Raw genomic sequence first — 26,933 nt, 5'->3', positions numbered from 1 at the left:
TGTGTGTGTGTGTGTGTGTGTGTGTGTATACACATGTGTGCATAAGCTTCTTGCATGCTCATTGGAACACAAGTCAGTATAGGAAAGAGTGCATCTGTGAGCACATATCGTGTTATTGTGACACTTTATCTCTGTAGCTTCCTAAAAAGAGTGCAGAGCAATGGACCAAGGTTATGAGCTGGCAACAACATCCTAAGCACCTGCACTGTGCTAGGTCCTGTGCCCAGTTCTGAAGACATTGGAGAGAGCAGTGAAGTTCAGCCTTGCCCTTGGGTTTGCAAGGCAGGGTAGCCAGGTGGGAGCAGAGCAACAAGCCATTCACAGCACAATGTTGTGTACACTCACTCCAACAGCCGCCCCTCGGGTCCTTTCCCAAGACTGCAATTATGAGCTGACCTGCTTCATCGCGCCCTTCTCTGCCTCTAGGCCATACGTGCATCCCTTGAGAGTGAGCGCCTAGGAGCTACACCATACTCAAAACATGGCTCATGCCAAGGCTGCCAAGAATCAGGCCATGCTGGTACCGCTAAGCCATCCACAGCCATCCTGATCCACAGCAAGTGCTCACACTTACCCAGAGCTGGACTCCACTCCTGCCCCCACTCTGGTAGCTGAGGCTACCTGTGCCGGTTATCTCAGGCCCCTCGCTTTTCTGCCCTCACCTGTGCCATTGGGACAATGACTACCCCTGCTTCCCACGGGACTTGAGACTTCAGCTGGGGGTCCAACACCCACGGAGGCCCATGTACACACAGGGAGGGAATCCACGGTGGGGATTCCTATTGCCAGTGATGAGAAGCTGTCCCTGGTGTTGTGTAGAGCCGTGTGGGCCACAAAACAGAAGCAGCACAGAGAGCTCCCTGTGAGCTGCTGGAAGACACCCAGGAGTTAGAGGCATGGCAGGCCTCTAACTTCACAAGGAAGGGGCCTTGGGGTGGGGATCACTGTCCTGGCTGTTGGGGGTGCACGAGCACGGCACGGGCACTTTCTGTGTCTCATTCTCTAGCCACTGAGATCTGCACTGAATCCCTAGGCTTCCTCCAACCCCTTCCAGTACAGTCTCCCATCAGGACAGCAACAGGTAGCTGCATCACTTGGGGGAAAACTGTCCCCTCCCCCTCCACCGTGCCTTTTCTATGCATATGTGTACTTTGGGCTTCAGGGCAGGAGGGACATTTGGAGCAGCCCAAGCTGAACTTATGCCTCATCCTCTGCCCCCACTAGGGTGTCGGTGGGTATGGCTGAGACTTGCTGGTATCTTTCTGTTACCCCAGTCCACAGCACTCTCTTCTTGGACTCACTGGGATCCCACGGAGCTCCTTTTTCCTCTGAGCCTCCTGTATGCCGCTCACATGTTTTTGTTTGTTTTTTCTTGTCTTTTGGGTTTGGTCTGTTTTGCTTTTCAAGACAAGCCTTCATTGTCCTGGAACTCTCTGTGTAGAACTCAGAGATCTGCCTGCCTCTGACTCCGGAGTGCTGGGACAGTTTTACAAGTGATAACCAGCTTGCCAAGCTGGCTGTGCACACGTCTTCTCCAAGCTGTTGTAACTAGTGACCCTAGTGGTGGTGTAAAATCAGCCTTGGAGCAGACATTTACACCCACAGCCCAGAAACCAAGTCACAGAAATCCCTCACCCATCCCTCATCCCCCAGCAGAGTTAGCACCAGCACCTGCTGAGCCTGCAGGCCTAAGAAGCCTCACGTCCTCTGCACTTGACGTCTCATCTGCACAAACAGTTTGTCTGTTATTTGTCACTCCCCCATTCCACATCTGGAATTTCTAGTTCACGTGACTGAATTCCAGGTCTCTGAAGCCCGAATCGGGCCTCACAGCCTCGACAAATAGGCCCACCATGTTTGCTAGGACCACAGCGCTGCTGGGTTCTCCACAGTGAATCAGCTCCAAAAGGCTCACTACAGCGGAGTTTCCTCTGTTGCCACTACTTGATGTCAGAACCGACATAAATCTTTCTAATTCCAGCCCCCATCATGCTGATATCCACCCAAAAGCCAAGGTCACTGTCACCCAATGTTCTAACTCCATGTCTGGTTTCTTTCTTTTCCTTCCTTCCTTCCTTCCTTTCTTTCTTTGAAAATTGACACGAAGATTTGACGTTCATTACAAGCTAGATTTTTTTTTTTTTTTTTTTTTTTTTTTTTGCTTTATTTGGCCCAATGTTCAAGACTCCCAACGAGTTTGAAAGCTTATTTGGTTGTATGTCTCCTCCCTAGACTGATGTCACCTCCTGCTTCTCTACAAGAATTGAAGTCAAACTTTTATAAAGAAGCAACAGGGAGCTTTGAGGCCCAACACTGGGGAGACTCACACGTGTTATCTGATGGAGAGCTGGCATTTACACCACTAGGGAGACCAGTCCCTCCTTCCTCTGTGGCTCTACCTCACTCTCCAGACAGCCTGAATTTCTGGCCAGCATTGTCAACACGGCCCTTGGCACCCGCCGATGGCCACCAGCCTTGTGTTTAAGACTAGGTGCCCTCTGTATACTGTCTTCTGACCAAGAGTTCTCCTAGCCATTGGACATCAATTTCTCTTATTGTTGGAGAAGGACTCACCGCCTTCTAAGTCCCTGAGCAGAAAGCTGAACCAGCCCAGCAGGACCATGAGGCTTTGCCGTAGAGCCCAGGCGAGTCGCTCTATTTCCCACGTCCAGTTTGGAGCAGAGCTCACATGCCCCAGCATCCCTTTCAGGACAGACAACATCTCCTTGGCTCCCAGAACCCCCATTCCTGACTCTCCAGGCCTTGGGTCCCGCCCTCTGTTCTGGAGTGGGCGCGACTCCAGGTGAGCACTCACCTGGGTGGGGCGGGGCCTGCCACTGGCCCCGCCCACAATGAGGCGGGCCGAGCGCGGCGGGGCCAATGGGGCGGCGTTGGGGGGGGGCTCGCCGGCCAAGCCGCTCCTTTCCCCGGAGGCTTGCGCTCCGCCCCACCCGGGTTTAAAGCCCCACGGGCGGCTGGTGGCGGCGCTGCGAGCGCCCGTTGGCGCGAGGAGATGCAAGAGTGCGCCCGCCGTCGGCATCATGCGCCCCGCGCCCGCGCTGGCCCTGGCCGCTCTCTGCCTGCTGGCGCTGCCCGCCGCCGCCGCCGCCGCCACCTACTTCGGGTCAGTGCCCGTCGCATTCCCGCTCTCCGCGTGCCCGGTCCCCGGCTCCAGTCCCTGAGAAGCCCCGAACTCAGCCCTTTGCCCAGACAGGACCCCGATCGCCTTGCGTGCGCACTTCGCGCCCCTATCTCCGCCCCTGGCTCTCTGCTCAGACTTCACCTCCGGTTCCCGAATCCAAGTCTCAGTCCGGTCCCCTGCCCCTCCCGGTTCCTCAGCCCAGCGGCTGTCAGACTCCAGCCTAAGCCAGGAGCTCTGCTCGCGCCTAGGATCCTGGCCTGACACCCCCGGTACGCCCCGTCCCTGCTGGTCCAAGTGTGGGCTTGGGCTCCCGTGTCCTCTTCGGGTCCTTTCTCTGTGCCGCATCTGTCCCCATCCTGGGCTCGGTCCAGCCACACTCCTTGCCTGCGATTTCTGTATCCTTCGCTTTCTTTCCCCGGATCTAGGACTTGGATATCTCGCTGGGTGGAGAGATTGGTGGGTAGAGGCGGGGGAGGGGGGACGCTGAGAGTTTTGCTGATCCAAGGGCATGGGAGATCCCGGGGACCGCGGGGCATGTCAGTTGGAGGTATAAAGAACTGTTCTCTAAGGAAAAACGATCAAATTAAACCCCAAGCTGGAGTGGGCTTGTGGCAAAGGGAGGGAAAGAAGCCCATTGGGGGTGTGCATGACTAGAAAAATGAGGATAGTTTGTGGTGACACCTGGGGAGCAGGGCAGGATCCTGAGGGAGATTGTTGTAAGGAAAGTAAGATGGCATTTGTCTGCAAATGTCTTCCCTGACCCTGAATTGCAGGTACTTGGTGAGGGCTGGGATGGCAGTGATGGCAGGGATCACGGAACTACCCAAAGCAGGTTCCAAATACTTAACTTTAGACTTCGCGTTCTTCTGACAGCTTCAGCCCTAGTCAGGCAAGGCTCACAGTGTGAGCTCAGCAAGCCACAGGCCCGAGGCTGCTCTCAGGAAGCCGCCACAGAGGGCATATGAGGGTCTAGGGGCAACCTTGCAGGCTGAAATAAGGGCTGTGGGTTAATTTCCAGGTCATGACCCCTGGCTAAAATGTGCCTGGGTTATAAGCAACAACCTCCCCTGAAATACGTGGGGAGGGATTGTCAATCCCAACTCTAGTGTAGATTCTAGATAATGGTGACCTGAGAGAACCACTCAGTTGCTGGGGTCCCAGTATCTCTTTTTGACACCTCCCCCCTCCCCCAGAGCAGCAGACATAGATTCAGCAGAAAGAACTTTCCTTAGGGGGCATGGCTGAAGGGAGAGGACACAAGCTCTGAGTTCGGTCCTGCTGCTTTCAAGGCATGGTGACATTGGCTGCCTCAAGTAACTGCTCTGCTCCTTGGCGTCTGGCTTGTAGAATGTGGGTGACAGTGCCTGACTTGGCACATATAAAGCTCTTTGAACAGCAGCCAACACGAAGTAAACATTCAACCAATGGTACTGAGGATGATGGTATAGGAAACCAAGAGGGTTCCAGGTACAGCCTCTGAGCAACAGAGGAGGAAGTGACATCAGGACCTTTTCCACGATCCTTTTGTTTCCTTGGGTTTTATGGTTGGAGGATGGAGTGAAGAAGGTCAGATAAGGTGGGAGGAGAGGGACCCAGGAGGCCTGGACTACCCTGGCTGGTGCGTTGAAAGGGAATGAATTTGGGGGCATGGGAGCAAAGGACAGCCTTGGAAATGAGAGGGGAGGTGGTTAGTTACATCTAGAGCAAGTGTGAGGGGGTGAGTACTGGAACCCCTCATTGGAAGAGCTGGAAAGGTACACACAAGCCTCATGCTGTCAAATGTTTGGGTCCAGGAATGGGCAGCACCCATCTGGGGGCAAACTGTCTTGTGACTTAGTTGGACCAGGTTGCCCAGCTTCCCATCAGTATCTCTGACATCAGTCATCCACACTTTAGTGAGACCGTGAGGCAATGTGCTTAGCCCTCCTTAGGTCAGTTGTCTTTGAAGTCTCATTTCTAAGTATAACATGAAATACTTTCTTTTATTTCCTGATGAAAGGAAATTCAACGATGAGGAGAGCAGGTGACAGCAATTTTGGTACCAATCTTTTTGGGATCTTTGCAGCCAAAGACTTCAGAGTGAGGAGTGGCCAACCCCCTGCTTCAAAAGGGTCACCTATTATCCCCATTTTTCAGATCAGGTGTCCCCCCTCCCAAGCCACAGGGAGGAAGCAGTGGCTTTTGCTGCCTATAGCCTGATTCAGTGGGGGCAATGGCGATGTAGCAAAGCAGAGTGGAAGTCTATGCATCACTTCTGCACAAAGCCACTTCTCCTGTAGACGCTCAAAGCAATTCCCGGGTAAGTAGAAAACAGTCAGAAAGGTCCAGGGAAGTCACCCGGTGTCACACAGCAAATGAGTGAGGGACAGGCTAGAAACCAGGCCCTGCCTCACAGTTGTTCTTCGTGCTGTATAGGGAACAGCTTCATAAGCTGTCATTGTGTGATGCCCCAGGGGGACAGCAGCTGCAGAGGGTGGGGGTTGGAGAGTGGCCTCCCTCTCCTGCTTGATGAATTCTCTCAGGCCACACATTCCTCAACAGTGAGACAGGCAGGGTTCCATGAACCTTCTCACCTGTCAGGTGGGCTCTCCAAGGACAGCAAAGGGACAGGAGGTGGCTGGAATGCCAAGAATAAGCCTACACTGAGCTCTTAGTGCCTTCATTGCCCAAGCTGCACACCGCTTTAAGATGGGCATTTTCATCACCGATACCCAGAAGGTCAAAGCGTCTGCCTAGAGTCACACAGCCAGCAGCCGGCCAAGCTGGGATTCAGACCCAGGACTCAAAGTCTCATGCTTTCACAACCTTCTCTATCTGTCCCTAGAAAAGAAAGGAACTCCACCAGTGCAGAGGCTACACGCTTGCAAAGGACCACTGATGTCCGCTATGCTTTAGGAAGTTTCATACAGGGTTGGGAGATGGCTCATCAGTAAAGGGCTTGCCTTGCAAGAATGAAAGCCTGAGTTCGGATCCTCAGCCTTCATGTAAAAAGGCTACATGTGGTGGCATGTCTCAGCACTGGAGAGGCTGAGACAGGAGGATTGCTGGGTCTCACTGAGCAGCTAATCTAGCTTACTTGATGAGCTCCAGCCCAATGAAAGACCCTGTCTCAAAGACAGCATTCTTAAGGCTGATAGCCATGGTGGTGGTCCCTCTGGCCTCTGTAAATGCTTACACACAGGAGAGCTCCCGGGGTGACTTCAGCACCGAGCTGGGTGATGGGATGTAGCATGTGCAAAGCTCATCATGTAAGCTGTATGCTTATCTATCAATCAGGCTAAGTCACCACATCATTAGAAACCCCTGAAGTTCTACGTCTGTTAGGGTCGGGAGATGTGAAATCTCCCGGTGTGAAGGACTCTGTATACAGGAGACTTGATCAGAATAACACATCACAGGCGTCTCAGAGCCAGGACAAACTTGGCCTCTGAGCTCTGGCCTACTCCCTGTTGTCACAGCACGCTGGGAGAGCCCAACTGACTGACCAGCAGTGGGCTAGCTCACCAGACCATTTCTCTACATGACTGACTACTGTTCAGGTGTTGTCCTTGTGGGTCCATGGAAGAAACAAAACATCACCTGTATTTTCTCCAAGTTCTCATTAGAATATACTGCATTCATTTTAAGAACACTGTCTTGGTCTTTTAAAGGTACACCTTTATAATTCCTTTGAGGTGACCACAATTATTATATATTTGTAGATGTTTATTGAGATTTATCTGTGTTGTTGCATATTTCAATAGCTCTTTCCTTTTTATTCCTGAGTAGTATTCTTTTTTTTTTTTTTTTTTTTTTTTTTTTTTAGTTTTTCAAGATAGGATTTCTCTGTGAAGCCTTGGCTGTCCTGGAACTTGCTCTGTAGAACAGGCTGGCCTTGAACTCACAGAGATCTGCCTGCTCTGCCTCCTGAGTGCTGGGATTAAAGGCATGCACCACCACTACCTGGCTCCTGAGTAATGGGCATACCACAATTGTTTTTGTTGTTGTTGATTCCACAATTGATGGATGTTTGAGTTAGTTCTAGTATTCAGCTATTCCTAAAAAAGTTGGTGTGAGCATTCATGAACACCTCTTTTGTGGACCTATATTTCCATTTCTCTTTGGTGACTGTCAGGAGGACTGGATTGTTGGGTCACTTACTATGTATGTGTTTAATTTATAGGGAATGGACAAACAGTTTCCAACATGGCTATGCCATTTGCCCAGGAATATCTGAGCATTCCAGTTGCTCCATGTGGCTAGCCCTCTTCAGCCTTAATTGTTTCTATTTTATTGGGTGTGTACTGGTATCTCATTGTGGCTTTAATTTGTATTGTCCCATTGGTGAATGATGTGTTGGACATTTTTTTCATATGGTCATTAGAATATCATTTTGGGGGGATTGTCTTTCTATTCATCAAGAGCAGGTGTTCTTTACATATTTTGGAGACAAGTCCTTTGTCAAAAAGTATTGGTAATATTTTACTGTCTTTGGTTTGATATTTCTAAAGAGCAGAAGTTTTAGGTAGGAATAGAGGACCAGGTCTGTGATTCCTGCTACTCAAAAGGCTAAGACAGGAGACACACAAGTTCAAGGCCTGACAGGACAACTTAGTGAGACCTTGTCTCAAAAAGAGGACTGGGATATAGCTCAGTGTTAGAGCACTTGCCTGGGATGAGAGAGACCCTATGTTCAGTCCCCAGTACTGAAAAAGAAAGAGGAGGAGCTTTTGAATTTTAATGTCATCCAACACACTTTTTCTTGTATGCCTTTTCTCCCTATGTTTTCTTCTAGATGCTTCACAAACTCCACTTCTATACTTAAATCTGTGAATTTGGGTGCATGGTGTGAGGTAGAGACCCAGGCATCCACTTTCCACCTGGATCTTTATAGTAAGCCAGAGACAAAGTACTACAACTTCCTTAACTTTTCCTTCCTTTCAGAAACTGTTCTGGCTACCCGGGCCCTTTGTGTTTTCACATATATCTTAGCATCAGCTTGTCAGCATCTACACAAAAGCCTGCTGGGATTTTGATTATGACTGTACTGAATCTAAAAACCAGCTCACAGATGATCAAGTAGGCTGCTTGGTAAACAACCCATGTCTGTTTATGTGGGCTCTGTAAGTTGCTCTCAACAATATTTTGTAGTTACTGGTGTATAGCTCTCTTGCAACATTCTGTATGTGAAGGACAGGAATATGGGGTTGAGATAGGGTCTCAGGAGCCTAGGCTGACTTCAAACTCACTATATTCCTAAGTCTGCCATAAAATCCTGATCCTTTGCTCCACCCCCGCCCCCCAAGGGCTGTGGATGCAGCCCTGTACCACCACACCTGGTTTGGGTCTTACAAATATTTTTAAAGTGTCTTCCATGTTCAGATAGCGTTATTTTTCTATTTAATTCACCTCCCATACTTTTAGAAATGGAATCGGGTCCTGAGTAAGACAGAGTAAGAGGGTAAAGAGTAAAAGGGGATCTTGCAGCTGCGGCGTGATGGATTAAAGGCAGTCTCCCTGATAAGAATCACTGCGTCTTCTGTGGGAAGGACTTTAGGCCACCCGCCCCTGGTTGAGCTGTGATCCCTGAAGACAAGTGCTTTAGGCGTGGGCTCTGGGTCAAACGAGTCACCTCAGTGAATGGTGGTAGCTTTTCTCTGAGAGAAGTGGATTGGGGGAAGGGTGCTGAACAGACATCTCTTCTGCTGGAATCATCTAAGCATGAGATATTAGTGCCTTTGGGAGTTGACTGGTCTCAGGAGATGCACCAAATCATCAACTAGGGTTACTCGTATGCTGGTAGCAACCCGAGCAAGAAGAAAATGGCCAAGGCTTGGCTTGAGTACATTGGTTCTCAAATTGTGGGTCATGACCCCTTTATGGATGAACAGTCCTTTGATAAGAAGGGTCACCTAAGACCATCAGAAACCAAAGATATTTACATTACAATTCATAAAGGTAGAAAAATTACAGTTATGAAGTAGCAATGAAAATAATTATTTTATGGTTGGGGGGTCACCACAACATGAAGAACTGGATTAAAGGGTCACAGCATTAGGAAGGTTGATAACACTGCTCTAATGTAAGAGGAATTGAGTTACCTGGATGTGATGGTGCACACCTTTGCTCTCAGTACCCGAAAGGCAGAAGCAGACAGATCTCTGTGGTTCAAGGTCAATTTGGTCTGCATAGCTAGTTTCAGGCCAGCCAGGGTTACCGGACTCTGGGCCATGCAGATCAGAGTTCAAATCCTCTACTGAGACTTACTGAATGAGGCAGGACAAGTCAGCCATTTTGACCTTAATACAGAAAATGGGCTAATCTTTCTTTCTCAAGGTTGTTGTGAGGGTTAAATTACTGCACACAAGGTTAAAGGTGTATAGCTCAGTGGTTGAGCATTTGCCAAGAACGCGGGCAAGGACCTGGGTTCCATTCCTTTGTAATGCCTACTACCTTCAGAAGAGCATATAGAGTATTGAAATGTCACCGCACATCTCATACCTTATCGAAAGCATGGCAATATCTGTTCCTTCCTATTTACATCACTCTCCCAACTGTCCTGTAACTGGGAACAAATTGCCAGTTTCTATGTAAGATGTCATTTAGTCACTGTGATACCCCAGGACGTTGTTGCTTCTCTGTTACCTTACATAGCCAAGTGGAGAAAGCTTACATAGACCAAGTGCTCTGCCCAAAGTCACACAGCAAGTGGCTAGTTGTGCCAGGACTGAACTCTGTCTAGTTTGTGGGACTCCTGAGTGACTTCTTTGCCCCTGCCTCCTTCTTCCTGCTCAGCAGGCCTGTCTCCACCCAGCAGCTGGGAGCTGATTCCTTCACTGTCTCTTACTTCCATATATGAAGTACAGTGTGTCCTCAACTCTTGTTATCCAAGTTTTCCTCACTTCTCTAGCTTTCTCAGGATCCCTGTGGCCAAAGGTCTTGGGGTGCCTTTGTTAGCTGGGTCCTGTCCTTGCAGCCTTTGACGTCACCCCTCTCCTGCAGTGAATGTTTAGGTGGATGGAGCTGATTTCTTTTCTTGCTGGCCTTCCCCTTCCATGTCCATTGCAAGTGCCCTTCTGCAGATCTCTGGCTTCTTGCACTTCACCCAGGCCCGTACCATTCCCTGAACCCTCTCTGTCAGCATGATATGTGAAGGAGAGCAGCCTGGAGTTGGCCATGCTGGGCATTTCATGGGCAGCGTGGGTGAGCTGGAGGAGGAGAACTTAGGTCAGGTGGTCACTCCGTCTGGGACTCCTCATTAGAGAGAAGACTAAAGGGAGGGTGGGAGTGGAAGGAGCCAGGACAGACTTCAGCCGGCACATTCTGGTCAGTGCAGGAAGCTCCAGAGGCTGGAGGCAGGGCACGATCAGAGGGTGTGCCGTGAAAGCCCAATAGCTTCCAGGCCAGGTAGAGTCTGCAATTCAAAACGCCTCTGGACTGAGAGAGGTCACCCGGCGTTCTTGCCCCCAAAGAGCACACAGCACCTAGAGATAGACACTGGTTAATTTTCATAGGGAACATTGATAAGTTGGGATAAATAAAGACCAGAGCACTCTTTGGTTTGAACTCTGGGTGGGTCAGTTCATCCCAATTGTGCCAAAGCCCTGGGGTTCTCTGAGCCTTTTGGAGTTTGGGTTACCGATAAAGGTTTGTGAACCCATGGTACTATGTCACCATGAGAGGTTGTGCCTAGAGAAAGACATGGCTCAGTTCCTCAGCTGGTCCTCAGCAGGTTTCAAAGGGAGATTAAGCAAATCTCAACCCCGAGATCTGAAGTTAGAGCGACCTGGCCTAGCTCTCTGGAACCTCAAAGGGGCTGCACTTGGGGTCTGAGTGTCTAGGGCCAGATGGCCCTGAAGTCTGGTGTTGGGAAGAAGGTGCAGAAGTGATCAGGGTCAGGGCAGGGAGGGTATGGCCACAGACAGGCTCCTGCAGAGCCCCACCCCTTCCCAATGTCTTCCCTAAAGGTTTGCATATTTGGAGATGGTGGTCCTGCAGCCTGTGAGCAAGACTATGGGGGAAACATCGGAGTGAGTCTTGGGGAGGCTGAGGGTGAGCATGGACTACCCTGAACAACAGGGGCTGATGTAGCTATCAGGTGTCTGAGGAACATCTGTCTGGGGGAATGGTAAGCTAGGGATAGCCACTAAGGTTCTGAGGAATCATGCCAGCCCCCACCGAGGAGTTCACCTACGACTCAGAGAAACTACGCAGCCAGCCATGTAGAACCAAAGGCATTATATGCATGAAGGTGGCAAAAGACAAAGAGGGAGAGATGGTACTGTCAAACAAGGACTTCCTGGAGGAGGCCTGGGTGCCACACAATGCCCCAGAGTCACGTTTCTCTCTTCCTGCATTCTTGAATCATATGTTCTCAAAGGCAGTGGTTAGAAACGTTTCTAGGGGACATGAGGGCTTTGAACCCAGGAAAAGACCTCACAGGCATGTGAGACAGTATAAAAGGGTGTGGAGGTTGTACTGAGATAGGCATGGCAGGAAAATGGGAAGAGCCTATCCTGGCCCAGCCCAAGAGGAGCAGCCCTCTGCTTCAGCCCTGGCTGGAGCCAGTACAGGCCAAGGTGGGAAACTGTTGGGGTCCTTCTCCACTCCCAAGAGAGTATCTTGGACTCCCCCAACTCTCTGGGATTCCCTGGGCTACTCTTGCTCTGCTTGAGTATTTAGGGGTAGCTATCTGGCCGGGAGTGGGGAGCCCCTCCTCTCCCTGGAGAAGAGGGAAGAGTAGTGACCATAGTCATCTCCAGGGCCCATAGGAGGAAAGTGTCAACTCTACCTGAGCCCTTGACAACAGACAGCAGACTCTTGTGGACCCATAAGTGAGCACATGCAGGCCTGGATCTCCCAGCCTGAACATGTGGGAAGAGGGTACTAGCCAGAGTCAGGGAACACTCTGGAGCCTGCCAGGCTAGTGAGCTGGTCAACATGTCCTGGCTGAGCCACTCAGCCTAGGAGCCAGGGTCCCACGGTTAGGGTAGAGCTGGGGGAAGGGAATGTACTCCTTGCCCTCCACCCCTGCACAACACCCACCCTGTGTGTCCCTGATGCTGCTTTTCCCAGAGTTACATGGTCTGTGAACCCAAGAAGCTGGGGGAGTTTGTCTTCAGAGCTAGGCTAAAGACTGAGTTTATTTCTCTCTCCCCCAACCTCTCTCTTTCTCTCTCCTTCCTTTTCTCCCTCTCTTCCCATTTCATCTCTCTCTCTCTCTCTCTCTCTCTCTCTCTCTCTCTCTCTCTCTCCAAAATTTAGTTCTTAAGCACTTGTGTTACACTCTCACACTTTAGTATAAAAAGCCAGGCTTCTTCTGCTAAAGCCTCATTCTGACTTGCAGCTGATGAGACTGAATTTCAGACCAGGAAAATTGCCTTTTAAATGGAGGGTCCTCCTCTCCCTAATCAAGGTCCCATTTTCCAGTCTTCCCAGCTACCCAGGAGGCTCGGGGAAGGGACTAAGAGGCCCTTTCCTGAACATCCAGAACCTTGTGTTTTGTATCCCCAGCACCTCAGGCACTGGCCACACAATGGCTGGTTTTGCCTCCTAGAGACCTTCTTATGGCCAGGCAGAGACTTCCAGGAAATGTGGAGCATATTCCACACCTGCCATAGTCATCCTGGATGATAAATCTTATATGAATTCCATGGGTGTCAGACCTTCCTTCCCCATCAGATTCTGCAATATTCTCAGGAATCACTTGGGCAAAACTTTTGGTCCAGATGAGAAGGCATCTCCTAACATGTCATGGTCCCAGAGATGTCAGTCTGTGCCCAGCCAAAGCCCTGGGAGATGCTTGTAATTCCAGATGTGCAGAGGCCAAGAATCCCTCTGCACAGGACTGGCTTTGGGGATCCTCTATGGCCACTATGCCACCTGAGCGATGTCTGCCAGGAACAAAGGTCTCTCTTCACAGCTTCTGTGTCTGTGCAGAGGGAGGGGCAGGGTGTGGGAGTGTTTCCTCTGCAGATGTTGAACCAGAGGCTCTAAATCAGGAGACTGTTGAGATGTAAAATGCCATGTGTATGGCTAGCTGCCACTGCCCACTCAGCTCCACCAGCATCTCCCTAATGCCCTACTCAGCTCACAGCCTGTCTCTACAGGAAGTGTAGAGACAAAGCCCACAGCTGGGCCAGGCTCTTTTCTCTCTGAAGAGGGACCAGAGCAGGCAACCAGATCAGCATGAGTTCCAGGAAGGAGGTTGTGGCTAGCCCTATTCCCTAGGGTTATGCTTCTGGGTTATGAGGTTAAAGTTATGGAGGAAGCAGGGAGAGGCATAACCAGTGCTCCTGTGCTTGTGGGTGGCCCCTCCATGAAGGATGCTTGGTGAATGAAGGAATGAGACATCATGGAAGGAAAGGCCAGAAAGAGCTGCGGCACAGGTGGGAAGGGTACCCATCAATTAGGCTTCGAGGTACAGATGTCTTCATGAGGGAATCTGCAAGCTGACCAGGAGCCTCAGAAAAAGGTGTCCAAAGATGAAGATGCTCAAGAGGGCATGATAAGCTGGGGTGAGAAGCCTGAGATGGCTGTTGGAAATTCTCTCTTAAGAAGGGCTGGCCAGTGTCCAGGTATGTACTGCCCCATCAAGATGCCCCCTGCTGGAGAGAGGAGAGAGAAGTGGGGGGATAATGTGTGTGCAGGTGTGGGAGTGTACATACAGGCGTGGGAGTGTACACACAGGTGTGGGAGTGTGCTGAGGCTCAGGCAGGGCCAGGATGGGAGCCTAAGATGCTCAAGCTGTAAGCACAAAAGGGGCATTGACCATGCAAACGGCTCTGGAGCGGAAGCCGTTATCAGGAGCATCTAATGGGCTCTGCAGGGCGGAGACCAAGGCCCCAGGCAGCTCAGGCTTTCCTGCTTCTCAGCAGCAGCCTGCACTTGGCATGAGCCGTGATACCAGGCTCTACTCCTTGTCCCTCCAACCAAGAGTCCAGATGACGCCCTGGCATTAATCTAATGCCATGGATACCACCTGCCTCTCCCCATCCCACCTAGCCACCCACATCCTTGGACAGCCTCTACTGGAACCCACAGATCATCTGGAGCAGAAACAGCTGGAAGAACAGCTGTCTTCTCTAGCCTGAAATGTTCCTGCCTCCCTCTCCAGCTGGCAAGATGAACCTGGCCAAGGTCAGGCTGTCACATAGTAGACAGAGAGCTTCCTCAGCCACTTTTTGTTCTTCAGGCAGCTAGGCTGATTCAAAACTCTGGATCCTCGGGCTGTTAGAGAGTTTAGACGACTCTTTAGTCCAATCAAGTTCCCTCTAGGTTGTGAGTTTCTGGAAGGCAGGATCATGTCCTTATGTCCATCACCATTTACACAGTTGGTGCTTAATAACAAAACACTTAACCTGAACTTACTGTGTGCTGGGGACCATTCTAGGAATTCCCCCATACATTAGCGGGCATGATCTCATCAACAATCCTGAGAGACAGAGACTGCTACTGTCTTCATCTCCTAGACCAGGTACCCAGAGGCACAAGGCCTTGCCAGAGCGTATACTTGTGTATGAAATAGAATGAGTCCAGGGATGACATCCTTGAGGTCACCTCTGAATGAGAGGAAAGCCTGGGACCAGACTACTCAAGGCAGAATGGTTTGGGGGACATGAGGTCCTGGGGTTCTCCACACTGGAGTACTGGTTAGTGTTCCACTTCTTTTGGGTGGTGTTGAGTGGCTTTCTCTTGCTTCCTGAAGGGACATCATGATGGGACAGCTTTAACCAGACCTATGGATGGGAAAGGTGTGAAAGGAGGAGGGACAGGAAGGGCCAGCAGTGGACAGAGGAGATTTGGGAGTAGGAATGGTTGGTCTTGCCTGAGAGTGAAAGCCGAGGATGTCTCATTCTGTGGGCTTTTTATCTAACACCAGCTGAGTACTAGGGACCATGGACCCAGGCTGTGACCCAGGGGACACAACACACTGGCAATGAAGAGAAGGAAGCTGGTCAACTTGGTTGTTGTTTCGTAAGGAAAAAGAGAGGTCAGGAATCGGGGTGGTGGTAGGAGACAGAGTGGGGAGTCTCGTTGGGCCAGAGCACAGATTGTGGTCCCAGTGGCTTAGGGGTGTGGAGTCATGCAGACCCCTAAGGAACTGCTGTCCCCACTGTCCTAAAGGCTACTAAGCAAGCTCATTAGCGCCACCTCCTCGATCCTGGTCATGGTGACATTGTGACCTGTGTGTCAGTGTCTGGTTGTCACAGAGCAGTGTCGTCCTTACAAACTCCTTTAGTCTCTGGTTCTCCGTCTCACTCCCAAGTGTCTCAACTAACATGTGGTTTATTGGAAGGTGGGGTCCTCGAACCCGGGGTGCCAGATACCATACCAGCTGGCCACTGAAAAGGCTGTAATCTGCAATGCTCAGGATTCTTATGAGTTGGAAGAACTTTCCACCTCTGATGTGTTTATCTAATTATTCTTTATCAATAAAACAAACAAACAAACAGGGAGCCACATATTGAGGTAAGAACCTGAATGATCAGAGAAGCAATGGAGAAGTCACCAGTGACCTCCTGTCTCTTCTGCTCTTCCATCCAAAAGGCTGAGACCCTCTCTCAGCCCCACCTTACCACTTCCTGATTAATTTTGGTCAACTAGTGGCTAGCTCTGCCCTCTGACTCAAAGCAAACTTGATTGTCAGAATGCTATCAAAATATCACACAGCACACATCAGGTGCGAAGGGACAGGTGAGCAGAGGAGACCTTACTAGCCCTAGTAAGGAAATAGCTAAGCTGTTCCCCCTTTGCTGTGATAGCGCTATTTCTTCAAGGGTACTGTTTTCCAAACTGCAGCATGGGAAGCATATAAAAGTGACACCGAGTCCTAGGAGCCCTCCTAAGGCTTGTGAGAACCCCGTGAAAATGCTGGGGAACCTTTTCTGAGAGCAGCTCTGGGTAGACTGGGGCCCAGTGAGGCCCGAGGCCTCTGTGTGCTTGGCTGCCTTTCCTGACCATTAATCGCTACTAAGTGTCATTACCACTAATAAAATTAACGGACTTTATACTGGCCTTCTGGAGCCATCAATCTCAGGACCCATTACATGAAATTAGAGAGGCAGGTGCCTGTTGATGAGTGGGAGAGTGTTTGCAGAGCCACAAACACAGCCTGGAGAATTTTGTTCCTCTACAGCCAGGCCCAACATGTACTAACGAAGGCCAACGACCTTAGGGAGACCCAGCAACTCCCAGCCATGACTTTAGAGTGTAAGTGTGTCAGGCAAGAACAGGATGAGCCTTGGAAAGACTCTGGGACCTAGGCCAGAAGTATTCCCTGCATCCTCCCTTGCACTCTCTCCTCTGGTAGTCCCAGAGTATTTGGTTCCTTCTTCTCCCTCCTCAGCTCAGCTTCCTCTGTTTCTTTTCTGGGTCTCAGGCCCAGCCATGCAAGGAGAGAAAGGAAGAGAAATCAAGAGCGTACTCTCATTATCCAAATTCTAAATTCCCAGAGAAAAGACTGGCTGGTTTAGATAGGGTCATCAGTTCATCACTGATCCAATCAGTAGACCAGAGCAGCTGAGTTCGAGGCCAGTCTGGTCATGTGAAATACAGTTATGGACAGGGACCTTATGGCAACCATGATAGAAAGAATGAGTGGCAGAAAACCCAATCACATGTCCATAATATTTTGAAGTCCTCAGTAGTAGGTACTCAAAAACTGATATGTGTCTATGTATACATACCACAACAATATAATGAATGTAATATTTTAATGCATTATATATTATAGTACATAATATTATCATAATGGTAAAATAATATCTATTCCTTTAATTAATTTTTTAAATAGTTAGAGTCAAACCTAATTCATGCTGCATAAGCACTTTACCACTGAGCTGAGCTACATACCAGTCTTGCTCTGTAGTTTAGGATGGCTAATGTGGACCATGCCCAGAATAAAAATATTTTTGCTCATGGTGGTGGTGGCACATGCCTTTAATCCCAGCACTTGGGAGACAGAGGTGAGAGGATCTCTGAGTTCAAGGCCAGCCTGGTCTACAGAGTGAGAGTGAGTTCTAGGACAGCCGGTTCTAGGAAAATGTGTCTTGAAAAAAAAAAAAAAAAGACCCACAGCTAAATGCTAAATCCAGGCAAGAACCCTATCAACTGGGCTACATCCCCAGACCTAACTAACTCTCTCTTTCTGTGTGTGTGTGTGTGTGTGTGTGTGTGTGTGTGTGTGTGTCCATGTGTGTTGTATATAAGTGCATATTTGTGTGTGTAAGTGTGGGCAGATGTGTACTACAGTGTGTACATGGAGGCCAGAAGACAACCCTGGGCAGTGGTCTTCGCCCCCACTGTGTTTGAGCCAGGGTCTCTTTGTTATTAGCTGCTGTGTGTGCCATGCTAACTGGCTATAACAGTCTCCTGCCTTCACCTCCTATCTCTCTGTAAGGAACACTGGGATTACAGGCGCATGCTACCATGCCTGACTTCACATGGGTTCAAGAGACTTGAACTCAGGTCCTCATGCTTCCATGGCAAACACTTTTACTTACTGAACCAATTCCCCAGCCCTCTAGTATATACATATTTTTTTTAATGAATATGAATCAGGTTTTAAAGGATGTGTAGCCCCAGTGGCCAAAATGCCCATCATTACCATTTTCTTCTCTAGTGTGTCAGTCTGCATCGACAGGGGAAGTCCTAGTTTCTGAAACAGGAATTGTGTGGGCCAGTTATCCCTCACACCAGCCCTGGGTGTGAAGAAGAGAAAGTTTTGGAGGCTACATGAGCTGTGTTCCCAGTAGCTCTGGAGCTGCCCTCCAACACTGGAAACCATTTAAGGTGGGGCCTCGCCAGCAGGACCTGACCTCAGGCTCTGCTCCTTGCCTGCCCAGGGTCAAGCTCCAAGGGTTTCTTGCCAGGCTGCAGGGAGGGGTCTGGGTATAGGCCTGGTGGACTGGAAACTTACCCATTTGCCCCCTGATTAATGTTTAACGGGCCCCTGCCCTCACCATGTCTGGGAGGGGAGCTGGGTCCAGGCTGGGCTTGAGGGCGCTGATAGCATCTGTCTGTGCTCAATGTTTCGGAGATATGCTCCATGCCGGGTTGGGCACACCTGATAGACTTGGAATCTACAGGGGCACCTGGGACCTTGCCAGGACCCCCACCTTCCAATGAAGCTTCCTATTTCTCAGGCAGACAGAGAGAATATGGCAGCTAGCCAAATGTCCTGACTGAGGCAGGCGACTCAAACAGTAGAGCCATGCCCTGGACTCTGGGGTAAGGACCACTCAGGGTTTGGCCACAGGACCTAGCATGAGAACAAAGGTGGCAAGTGCCACATCCAGGTGGGTATGTTGACAACCCCCATCTGGTCCCACCTTGGCTCTTTTACCCTGGCTGAGAGCCTTCCGTTTCAAGAAGGGAGCTGCTTTCTCTAGCTCGGGTCTGACATCCATGTGGGGTACACCAGGGTGGGGGACAACAAACATGTATCACTGTCACAGGGAGGTTCAGGGAGACGGAACGGTTCTAATTCTGGACCACATTGCCACTAACCTGCCATGCCTGCCATCTGAACCACTTGTCACCTCCACACAAAGCCTCCGATTCCTGGCAGGGCAAAGGGAGACACTGGCTACTTAGAACATAAGGCATCTTGCAAGAGGAGAGAAGCAAATGCCAGCCAGCAGGAAGGCAAGACTGCCTGGCCAGCCTGTGCTTTCTCTGCAACCCCCACAGCGCCTCTGGGAGGCGAGGGTATTAGTGTTCGTGATGCCAAGGAGGGAGCCAAGGCTTCAAGGTTGTGGTTAGGACTTGGCAGGGTTATGGTTAGAATTTGGCAGCCTTACTATAGGATCGATGGCTTTGGATATAGATCATGAAGTCTGGGATTTGAGACTCCGTCCCTCCTTCTTTCCCTCCCTCCCTTCCTTCTTTTTCTCTCTCCCTTTCCTCCTCCTCTTCCTCCTTCCTTTTTCCCAAGCTTCTATTTGTACCAGGCACCAAATAGCCAAATGGTTGATGATCTACCCGGGATCTGGGAAACACGCTAGACTGCCATGGGCTTACTTGGGCAGCAATGGAACACAAGGGAGAGAGGAATACAGGGACCTTGGCTGGCTGTTTAGTCTGCACCTCCTGTGCTTAACCCTGGTAGCGAGGTGGCACTCCCCTCCAGGAAGTGACTAACGCTGCATATAACATCCCATACTTGCCTGAGCACAACAGCTGCTCAGGGGATGTGGCAAAAGTACAGTTTTCCAGGCCCTGCCCTGGGGCTATAGAAACTCAATGCAGGCCTTGGAAATGTGTGTTTGTCTGAAACAGATCTTGCTGTGTAGCCCAGGCTGGCTCTGCACTTACAGCATTCTCTTGCCTTAGACCCTACCAAGTGCAAAGATTGCAGGCATGTGCCACCACACTCAGCCTGGCTCTGTATTTTTAAGCACTCAGGATGACTTTCCCAATTGGGCAAGTTGGCAAACTAGGAGGGATTAGAACAGACTAGAATCCGGAAAACTTGGGTTTGGGGTTCTACACCAATCCTTGCTACATAAGCACCTTGGTCTTGTACTCTGCAAGATGGGGACATAACCCCTATGAGACTGGCCTGCCTGCCTTCCATGGGGGTGAAAATGTGAAGACAACCTCTTTCTGTCCCTGTGGGATGAGCTTTTGCCCCTCACAGGCGGGAACCCAAGCTTATCATCTCCCTTCTCACCCTCTCCAGCCTGACAGGGCGTGATGTCCTGACACCCTTCCCAGGCCTGGGCACAGCGGCAGCCCCGGCCCAGGCTGGTGCCCACCTGAAGCAGTGTGACCTGCTGAAGCTGTCCCGGAGGCAGAAGCAGCTCTGCAGGAGGGAGCCTGGCCTGGCTGAGACCCTGAGGGACGCGGCACACCTGGGGCTGCTGGAATGCCAGTTCCAGTTCAGGCAGGAGCGCTGGAACTGCAGCCTGGAGGGGAGGACCAGCCTGCTCCAGAGAGGTGGGGAGGATGTCAGGGAGGAGGAGGACAAGGAAAGCCAGCATGAAGGGAGGGAGGGAGGGAGGGAGGGAGGGAGGGAGGGAGGGAGGGAGAGGGCTGGCGGGAGGTTGTGGTGGTGAGGTAGTTATGCCCAGGCCTCATTGTGCTGACTACCTGGGTACGGTCCCAAGTGAGGAGAGACCTGGGGAGTTAGTAAGGTCTGTTGAAGGCCCATGGTTTGGGGAGACAGAGGACCAAAGATAACATAAGAGAGAAAAAAAGGACGAAACATTCCTGGAAGAGATTCACAGAGGAGGTGGGTGGACCCCACCATCTACTAAGTGGTCCAAATGTGCAAGTCAGGCGGATTCCTTGGTCCACGCATTCATCTGTCACCATGCACCACATCTGTTGATGTGTCATTCTCTCCTTCCCTTCCCACCTGACTCCCCCTTCTTCCTCATCCTTCTTCTGTCCCATCCATCTGCTGAGCATCCACAGAGGCTCACAAGGAGCTAACTATGCAAGGGGCCAGAGGCACAGGCTGAACGTGACCCAGTTGCCCTTGGAAAGTGCACCTTCTAGAAAGAGAAAGTGAGTCATAGCATGACTCCATTGCCATGTGGAAGGGACACAGGCACTTTTTTTTTGTTTTGTTTTTCTTTTTGTTTTTCGAGACAGAGTTTCTCTGTGTAGCTTTGTGCCTTTCCTGGAACTCACTCTGTAGACCAGGCTGGCCTCGAAACTCACAGAGATCCTCCTGGCTCTACCTCCCGAGTGCTGGGATTAAAAGCGTGCACCACCACCGCCCGGCAACAGGCACTTTTTATGGTTGTGGTTATTCCTTTTAGGAGCCTAGGTCTCTGTAGCCCAGGCTGGCCTGGAACTCACTCACTATGTGACTTGTTTCAAATGCTCAGCAGTCATCCTGTCTCAATCTCCCAAGTTCTGGAATTGTAGGTGTGAGCCACTCACCTCACTTGGATCTCCAGTGGGGAGTTTTTACAAAAATGCAGTGATGTTTATGGAAGCAGCCAGCCGCCCCCCCCCCCCCCCCCCCAGGCCAGCTGCTTTCTACCACCTGGAGGGTCTGAGACAGAGCTAGTGGCCTGATTCTCTTCTCAGCTGTCACCAGTGCCCCAGATACACTGAGAGCAGAGGACTGGGGGAGGCCTGCTTGGGTCACCTTCCAGCAGTGTGAGCCCAGTATGGGGTTGATGTCATGCAGGACCCCCAAGACCATTCTGTCTTTGGGTCATCTACAGATAGTGGCAGAGGACATTTGAGAAACATTAGACAGCTCGGAACTCCATAGAAACAGGTTGTCCAACTTGTCACATAAGCACTTGAAGTCAGGATGACTGTTTAGCTTTAGCTTAGTCCTGCCCACGTGCCCAGGTCACCTTTTGCATAAGTTACCAAGATTAGCAGCCCTGTCCTGCTGCCCTCTGAGAACTGGACACATGCATGCTTCAGGGTCAATCTGGAGGCTGTTTAAGAGGCAGCTTTCAGGCTGAGTCTGAGGGACAGGCAATGGGAAGGCCTTACACAGCCATGACCTTAGGCTCACTCTCCCCTCCCCTCCCCACTATCCACCCTACCTGCCTCCTACCTTCAAATGGGCTGCTTCGGCTTCTGAGCTTCCTCTCCTCCCGCACAGGCTTCAAGGAGACAGCCTTCCTGTATGCAGTGTCCGCAGCTGCCCTCACGCATGCACTGGCCCGGGCCTGCAGTGCTGGGCGCATGGAGCGTTGTACCTGTGATGACTCTCCAGGCCTGGAGAGCCGGCAGGCCTGGCAGTGGGGTGTGTGTGGTGACAACCTGAAGTACAGCACCAAGTTCCTAAGCAACTTCTTGGGGCCCAAGAGAGGAAGCAAGGACCTACGAGCCCGAGCCGACGCCCACAACACCCATGTGGGCATCAAGGTGAGTGAATACCCACCCTCCCTGCTGCCCCAAGTGCCATGTCAGGCAGGGTGCAGAGGCAGGGAGAAAGATCCATGGCAGGCCAGTGTCCTGCCCTCAACACACAGGTGTCCCAGGATGAACTTCAGAGCCCCTTCAGTGAACCTTCTCTGTACATTACTGGGCACTGGGACACAGACTCCTAGACATCAGTACAGTGCAGCCAAGCTTGGCTTCATGCCTTGATAAAACAGGAAAGGAGTGTTTGGAAAGAAGTCTCCATCCCAACAACAAAGCCAGCATCATTTGATGACTTCAATGTGACAACCACCGGGCCTCCTCCATTTTGTAAGTAGAAGAGAGAGAAGGCCCAGAGAGGGGAGGGACATAGCTGAGGTACCACCCCCCCACCCCCCCCACCCCCCCCCCCCCCCCCCCCACCCCACCCCCCGGCCATGACAGAACTGAGAGTAATAAGCCTCTAGGTCTACTGGAGTGAGGAGGCAGGGAGGGACCAGAGCTTCAGTTCTACCAGGAAACCAGGCTGCTGGGTGCAGTTGTGCAGGCTGTACACTGTACAAGAACTCTGGGCTGAGATCTGGCCCATACTGCCTTCGCCCACTGCCTGCAGGAACGCAAACGTCTTCCTAGTATGCACAAAGGTACCTTGATGATCTCAGGTCATTGTGACTCCGGTCCTGTTTGTCACCTTCATATGCGCCTTCCTGCCTCTTCGTTCTGTTGACACTCCTTGGCAGAACTGGCATGTGGGACAGATTTAGACCACTGACAGACCTCCACTCCGCCCTTCTCTGCAGGCTGTGAAGAGTGGTCTGAGAACAACCTGTAAGTGCCACGGTGTGTCCGGCTCCTGTGCGGTGCGTACCTGTTGGAAACAGCTGTCCCCGTTCCGTGAGACCGGCCAGGTGCTGAAGCTACGCTACGACACCGCTGTCAAGGTATCCAGTGCCACCAATGAGGCTTTGGGCCGTCTGGAGCTATGGGCACCTGCTAAGCCAGGTGGGTCTGCCAAGGGCTTAGCACCTCGCCCCGGGGACCTGGTCTACATGGAAGATTCTCCCAGCTTCTGCCGGCCCAGCAAGTACTCCCCAGGCACGGCTGGCAGGGTGTGTTCTCGGGACGCAAGCTGCAGCAGTCTCTGCTGCGGGCGAGGCTACGACACCCAGAGCCGCATGGTGGCTTTCTCCTGCCACTGCCAGGTGCAGTGGTGCTGCTATGTGGAGTGCCAGCAGTGCGCCCAGCAGGAGCTTGTGTATACCTGCAAGCGCTAGGTCTCCACCAGATGAGACTGCGGTACTGCCCAGGCTCCCACTGCGCAGGACTCCCACCACGCAGGACTCCCACCGCGCAGGACTCCGGCAAGCACTTACCTGCCGATGTACACGCCGCGCACAAGGGTGTGCCACTCATTTCTCTTCCCCAACAGATCATGGGCCCGCCTTCTGCTTTCCTCCCCATTCAGCAGAGAGAAACAAAGCCCTGCCTCTAAGTCCCAGGATTACCAATCTGGTTGAGGACTTGGGGCAGCAAACACACTGAGAAGAGAGGGAAATATATGAGGATCTGGGTAGGGCAGGAACGAGACTATGCCAGAAGAGAGAAACTTCTTCCTGTCAACAAAAGCTGGGAGGATCCGGAAGAGGAAGGCAGAACCAGCTAGAGTGTGTGCATGCACAGCATCCAACTGAAACATGGCCAATCTGTGTGGCCCCACTCTGATGACAGAGAGCTCTGGGTGCCACATGCCTGCCCTGCTTTCGAAGGGAGGCACTTTGAGCACTGGAGACTGTTCAGAATGTTTATTGGGAGCAAGGAGAGCATTTTGGGCGTGGGTGGATCAGGTCACAGAGCCCGTGCCCTGAAGTCTTGTGTCCTGGACTCAAGGCTGCCTCTCGGTCTCCTTGTCTTGAGAGCCAAGTCCCCCACAGCCACTCAGCTCTGCTCAGTGAGACCCCTAATGCACATAAGAAGGGCACAGGAGCCAGTCTCCACGGTGGGACTTGGATAATGCAACTAGGGTTGAGTGGGGGAGACAGTGGCCCTTTCTCTTTTCCTTGGTGGCCACAGGAACTTTTAATTACAGCCCAGAGGAGGAGAGGCAGTGTCCTGATGCCTGGAAGAGATACGGCAGGCTCTGTATTGAAACACCACCCCGGAGTGTGTTCTGCCAATTCCCTGTGACCAGGGTCTCCCTGAGCTGCGAGGCCCCCTTACATGTTAGTGATACAACGGTTGGCTCATGAACCACAAGTCTGCTTGCTTCCCAGCCTCAGGATGCTTATGCAGGCTTTTGCCCCGGCTAAGTCTTTGCTAAGCCTGACTCCTCAGTGGTCCCTTTCCTTTACTAATGGCCCCTTCACTTGGGCTCCTACCAGAGGAACAGAATGACTATTGATGGATCAAGTGGCTATTTTTAATGTCCCCCACCAAGGTCCCCTGTGAAGGAAGAGAAACTAGTGCTCAGGTACAGGCTATACAGATGCACACACACAGCCTGGCCAGGCACAGGCTCCCCGTGACGCTGCACACATCTCTCCAGCCCAGGACAAAGACCTCACTGGGGTCACTCTGCTGGAGTCTGTATACTTCCCCAGAGCAGGGCCCAAGGCCAGCCAGGAGGAAGTGACCTCTTTTGGGAAGCCTGTAGCCACTTGGCTGGCTGTGCTGAGCCCTCCTATAAGCTTCCTTCTGTTCTGAACCCTGTCGGGGTTACTATCCCTCTGCGGGAACAGGAAGCTTCAGAATCAGTGGGTGCTCAGCGGACATCACCCACACCAGCTCCAGGAAGGAGGCTCTCCAGCCCAGAGGGGGCCACCCTATCTTTGGTGGCTCAGGCCAGTGTGAGGATGCTGGAAGGATCTTTGATGGCAGAAGCTCCAAGGAGGAGCCACAGTGACCTGAGACCCTTCCCTGGAATGACTTTACTGACTAACTAAAGAAGCCCACCCACAGTTTGGCAGGAGGGGAAACATAGACTGAAGGCTGGTTTTCTACTTCCCTGCTGAAGGTTGACTTGTTCCTTGGTAACCTGAGGCATCCCTCTCTTCTGTGATCCCTACTCCTGCTCTCCCTGGAGGCTACACAGGCAAGAAGGGATCCCAAACCAACTTGGGGACTAGAACCTTCTGACCTACAACCATACTACGTGGTTAGGAGGGCTGGGGGTGCAGAAGGGTCAAAGTCGACCCGAAGCCTAGGCTGTGGCGGCCATTAACCCTGGTGCCCCAGGGCACCCAAAGTCTGATCCTCTCCCTCCTCTTTTCTTTCTCCAAGGTCCATCTCTTCCTGTTCCCCCTAAAATCCCACCGCAGTCCTGCTGGGGCCCCCCAGACTGGAACTTTAAGGGAGATGTTCACAGGGTATTTCTGCCTACCTCATACATATAGTTTTTAGGAAATAATTTATATAGCTAAGATATATGGGAAAGTATTTATGTTATTTATATAGCTTCTCTATTTCTTGGGCACCATTATGTGGGGTTCACACATTTACCCAGAATCTTCTGGGGAAACACAGCTGGGTCAGCCGGGGGTGCTTGCAGACTTGGATACCAGAGAGCCGAGGGAGGTCACAGCTCCTGTATCTCATGGAAGTCTGTCCTGGAGCTCTGGAGCATACGTCCCTCCTGAGATGACCTCGTGAGACTGAGCAGAATCTTTCTTGTGAAGTCTGCAGATTCTCTGCCTCTGGGCCCCAGGGGCATTTCTGCCCTGTTCACAGGGTTTTTCTCCTAAAGGACAAAAAAGGATGGGCACTTTCCATTTTTGGAAACACTCTTTACTTTCCCTGATTTCCCCATTTTCCCTGTGTGGTTATGTTAGGTGAGCCCAAACTACTGTACCCATTTTCCAGTTTTGGCCCAGAGATGGAGGCCTGTGCTCAAAGTCACACAGAAGAGAACAGTGAGGGAATACTGACTTGAACATGTCCCAGGAACTGGGAGAGTGGTCCTACTCTAGACCTGAGAGCCAAAGCAAACAGTCTCACTTGGAACCTAGAAACTAAGGGAGGTCCTTGCTGTGCATGACCCTGGCCTTCCCCTTGGATGACATGCTAGTTTCTCCAGCAAGCCAAGTCGCAGGACTGGGATTTCCTGAGAAGCCTAGAGAGATGAAGACTCCACGGAAGTCAGTCTTGGGAGTCCTGCAGTCCACATCAACTAAGATGACCAGGCTATAGCACCCAGCCCGTGGATGAGTTTTGTTTGCTTTCTTTTGTGTTTTTTCCTTTTAAAAATGAATTGTTTCCCACTGGATTTCTAATTTTTCTTTGAAAATCAGTTGCACTGGCAAATGGGACTTACATCCTGACTCACTGCATTGGGAGCCACACCAGACAGAATGCATGGGGATCCCCAACTGGCCCAGTGTCCCCTGCCCTTTCTCAAGTTATATATGCTCCCATCTGGCTTTCATGGGCATGCAGAGCGTGGCCCCTGGCCTAGACAAAGCCAGCTGTTCCGGCCCCCTCTGTTGTCTGACAGACGGATGATCGCACAGACTGTACCAGCCTTGAAGATGTCTTACTCTCCAGTGTCCTCTCTCAACGACCATGAACTTCCCGTGCTTTCTGTCTGAGCACATAGGAGAACTGTTACAGAAGCCCCTCTTTGTCAAGTGCTGTTGCACATCCCACCCACCTCCCCGCAACTATTTAGGGAGCTCCTAACGAATGCCAGGGAGACACTCTTGGTGGTAGGATGCCGCAGTGCTTAAGAGCAAATCCCAGCCTCATGGGGCTGATGTGCTGGAGAGCAGAAAGCTAGCAAACTAATAAACTATGCACTGGTTATTTGTGCTTCATTTTCATTGGTGTGTGTGTGTGTTCATGAGTGTGTATTACTGTATGTGGGTGTGGGTATGCACGCATGTGCAGAGTCTAGATGTCCTGCCCTTTTGTTTTGTCCAAGTTTTTCCCTTCCCCCGGCTTCACCAAGTAGTCCAGGCTTGCTGCTACACCCCCCCAC

General features: G+C 51.3%; 1 protein-coding gene across 1 annotated transcript; it reads left to right on the top strand.

The window, feature by feature from the left end:
- The first annotated feature begins 2,981 nt into the window (after window positions 1-2,981).
- On the top strand, window positions 2,982-26,749 carry Wnt9b (Wnt family member 9B). The gene is made up of 4 exons (XM_036196270.1): window positions 2,982-3,124; window positions 19,806-20,062; window positions 21,702-21,967; window positions 22,765-26,749. Exons 1-4 carry the CDS (start codon window positions 3,042-3,044, stop codon window positions 23,236-23,238), a joined length of 1,080 nt encoding a protein of 359 aa, XP_036052163.1. The 5' UTR covers window positions 2,982-3,041; the 3' UTR covers window positions 23,239-26,749.
- Window positions 26,750-26,933: the final 184 nt, after the last annotated feature.

The sequence above is a fragment of the Onychomys torridus genome, chromosome 8, assembly GCF_903995425.1.
Source record: "Onychomys torridus chromosome 8, mOncTor1.1, whole genome shotgun sequence".
NCBI lineage: Eukaryota > Metazoa > Chordata > Mammalia > Rodentia > Cricetidae > Onychomys > Onychomys torridus.
This window is presented reverse-complemented; position numbering and strand designations above follow the sequence as displayed.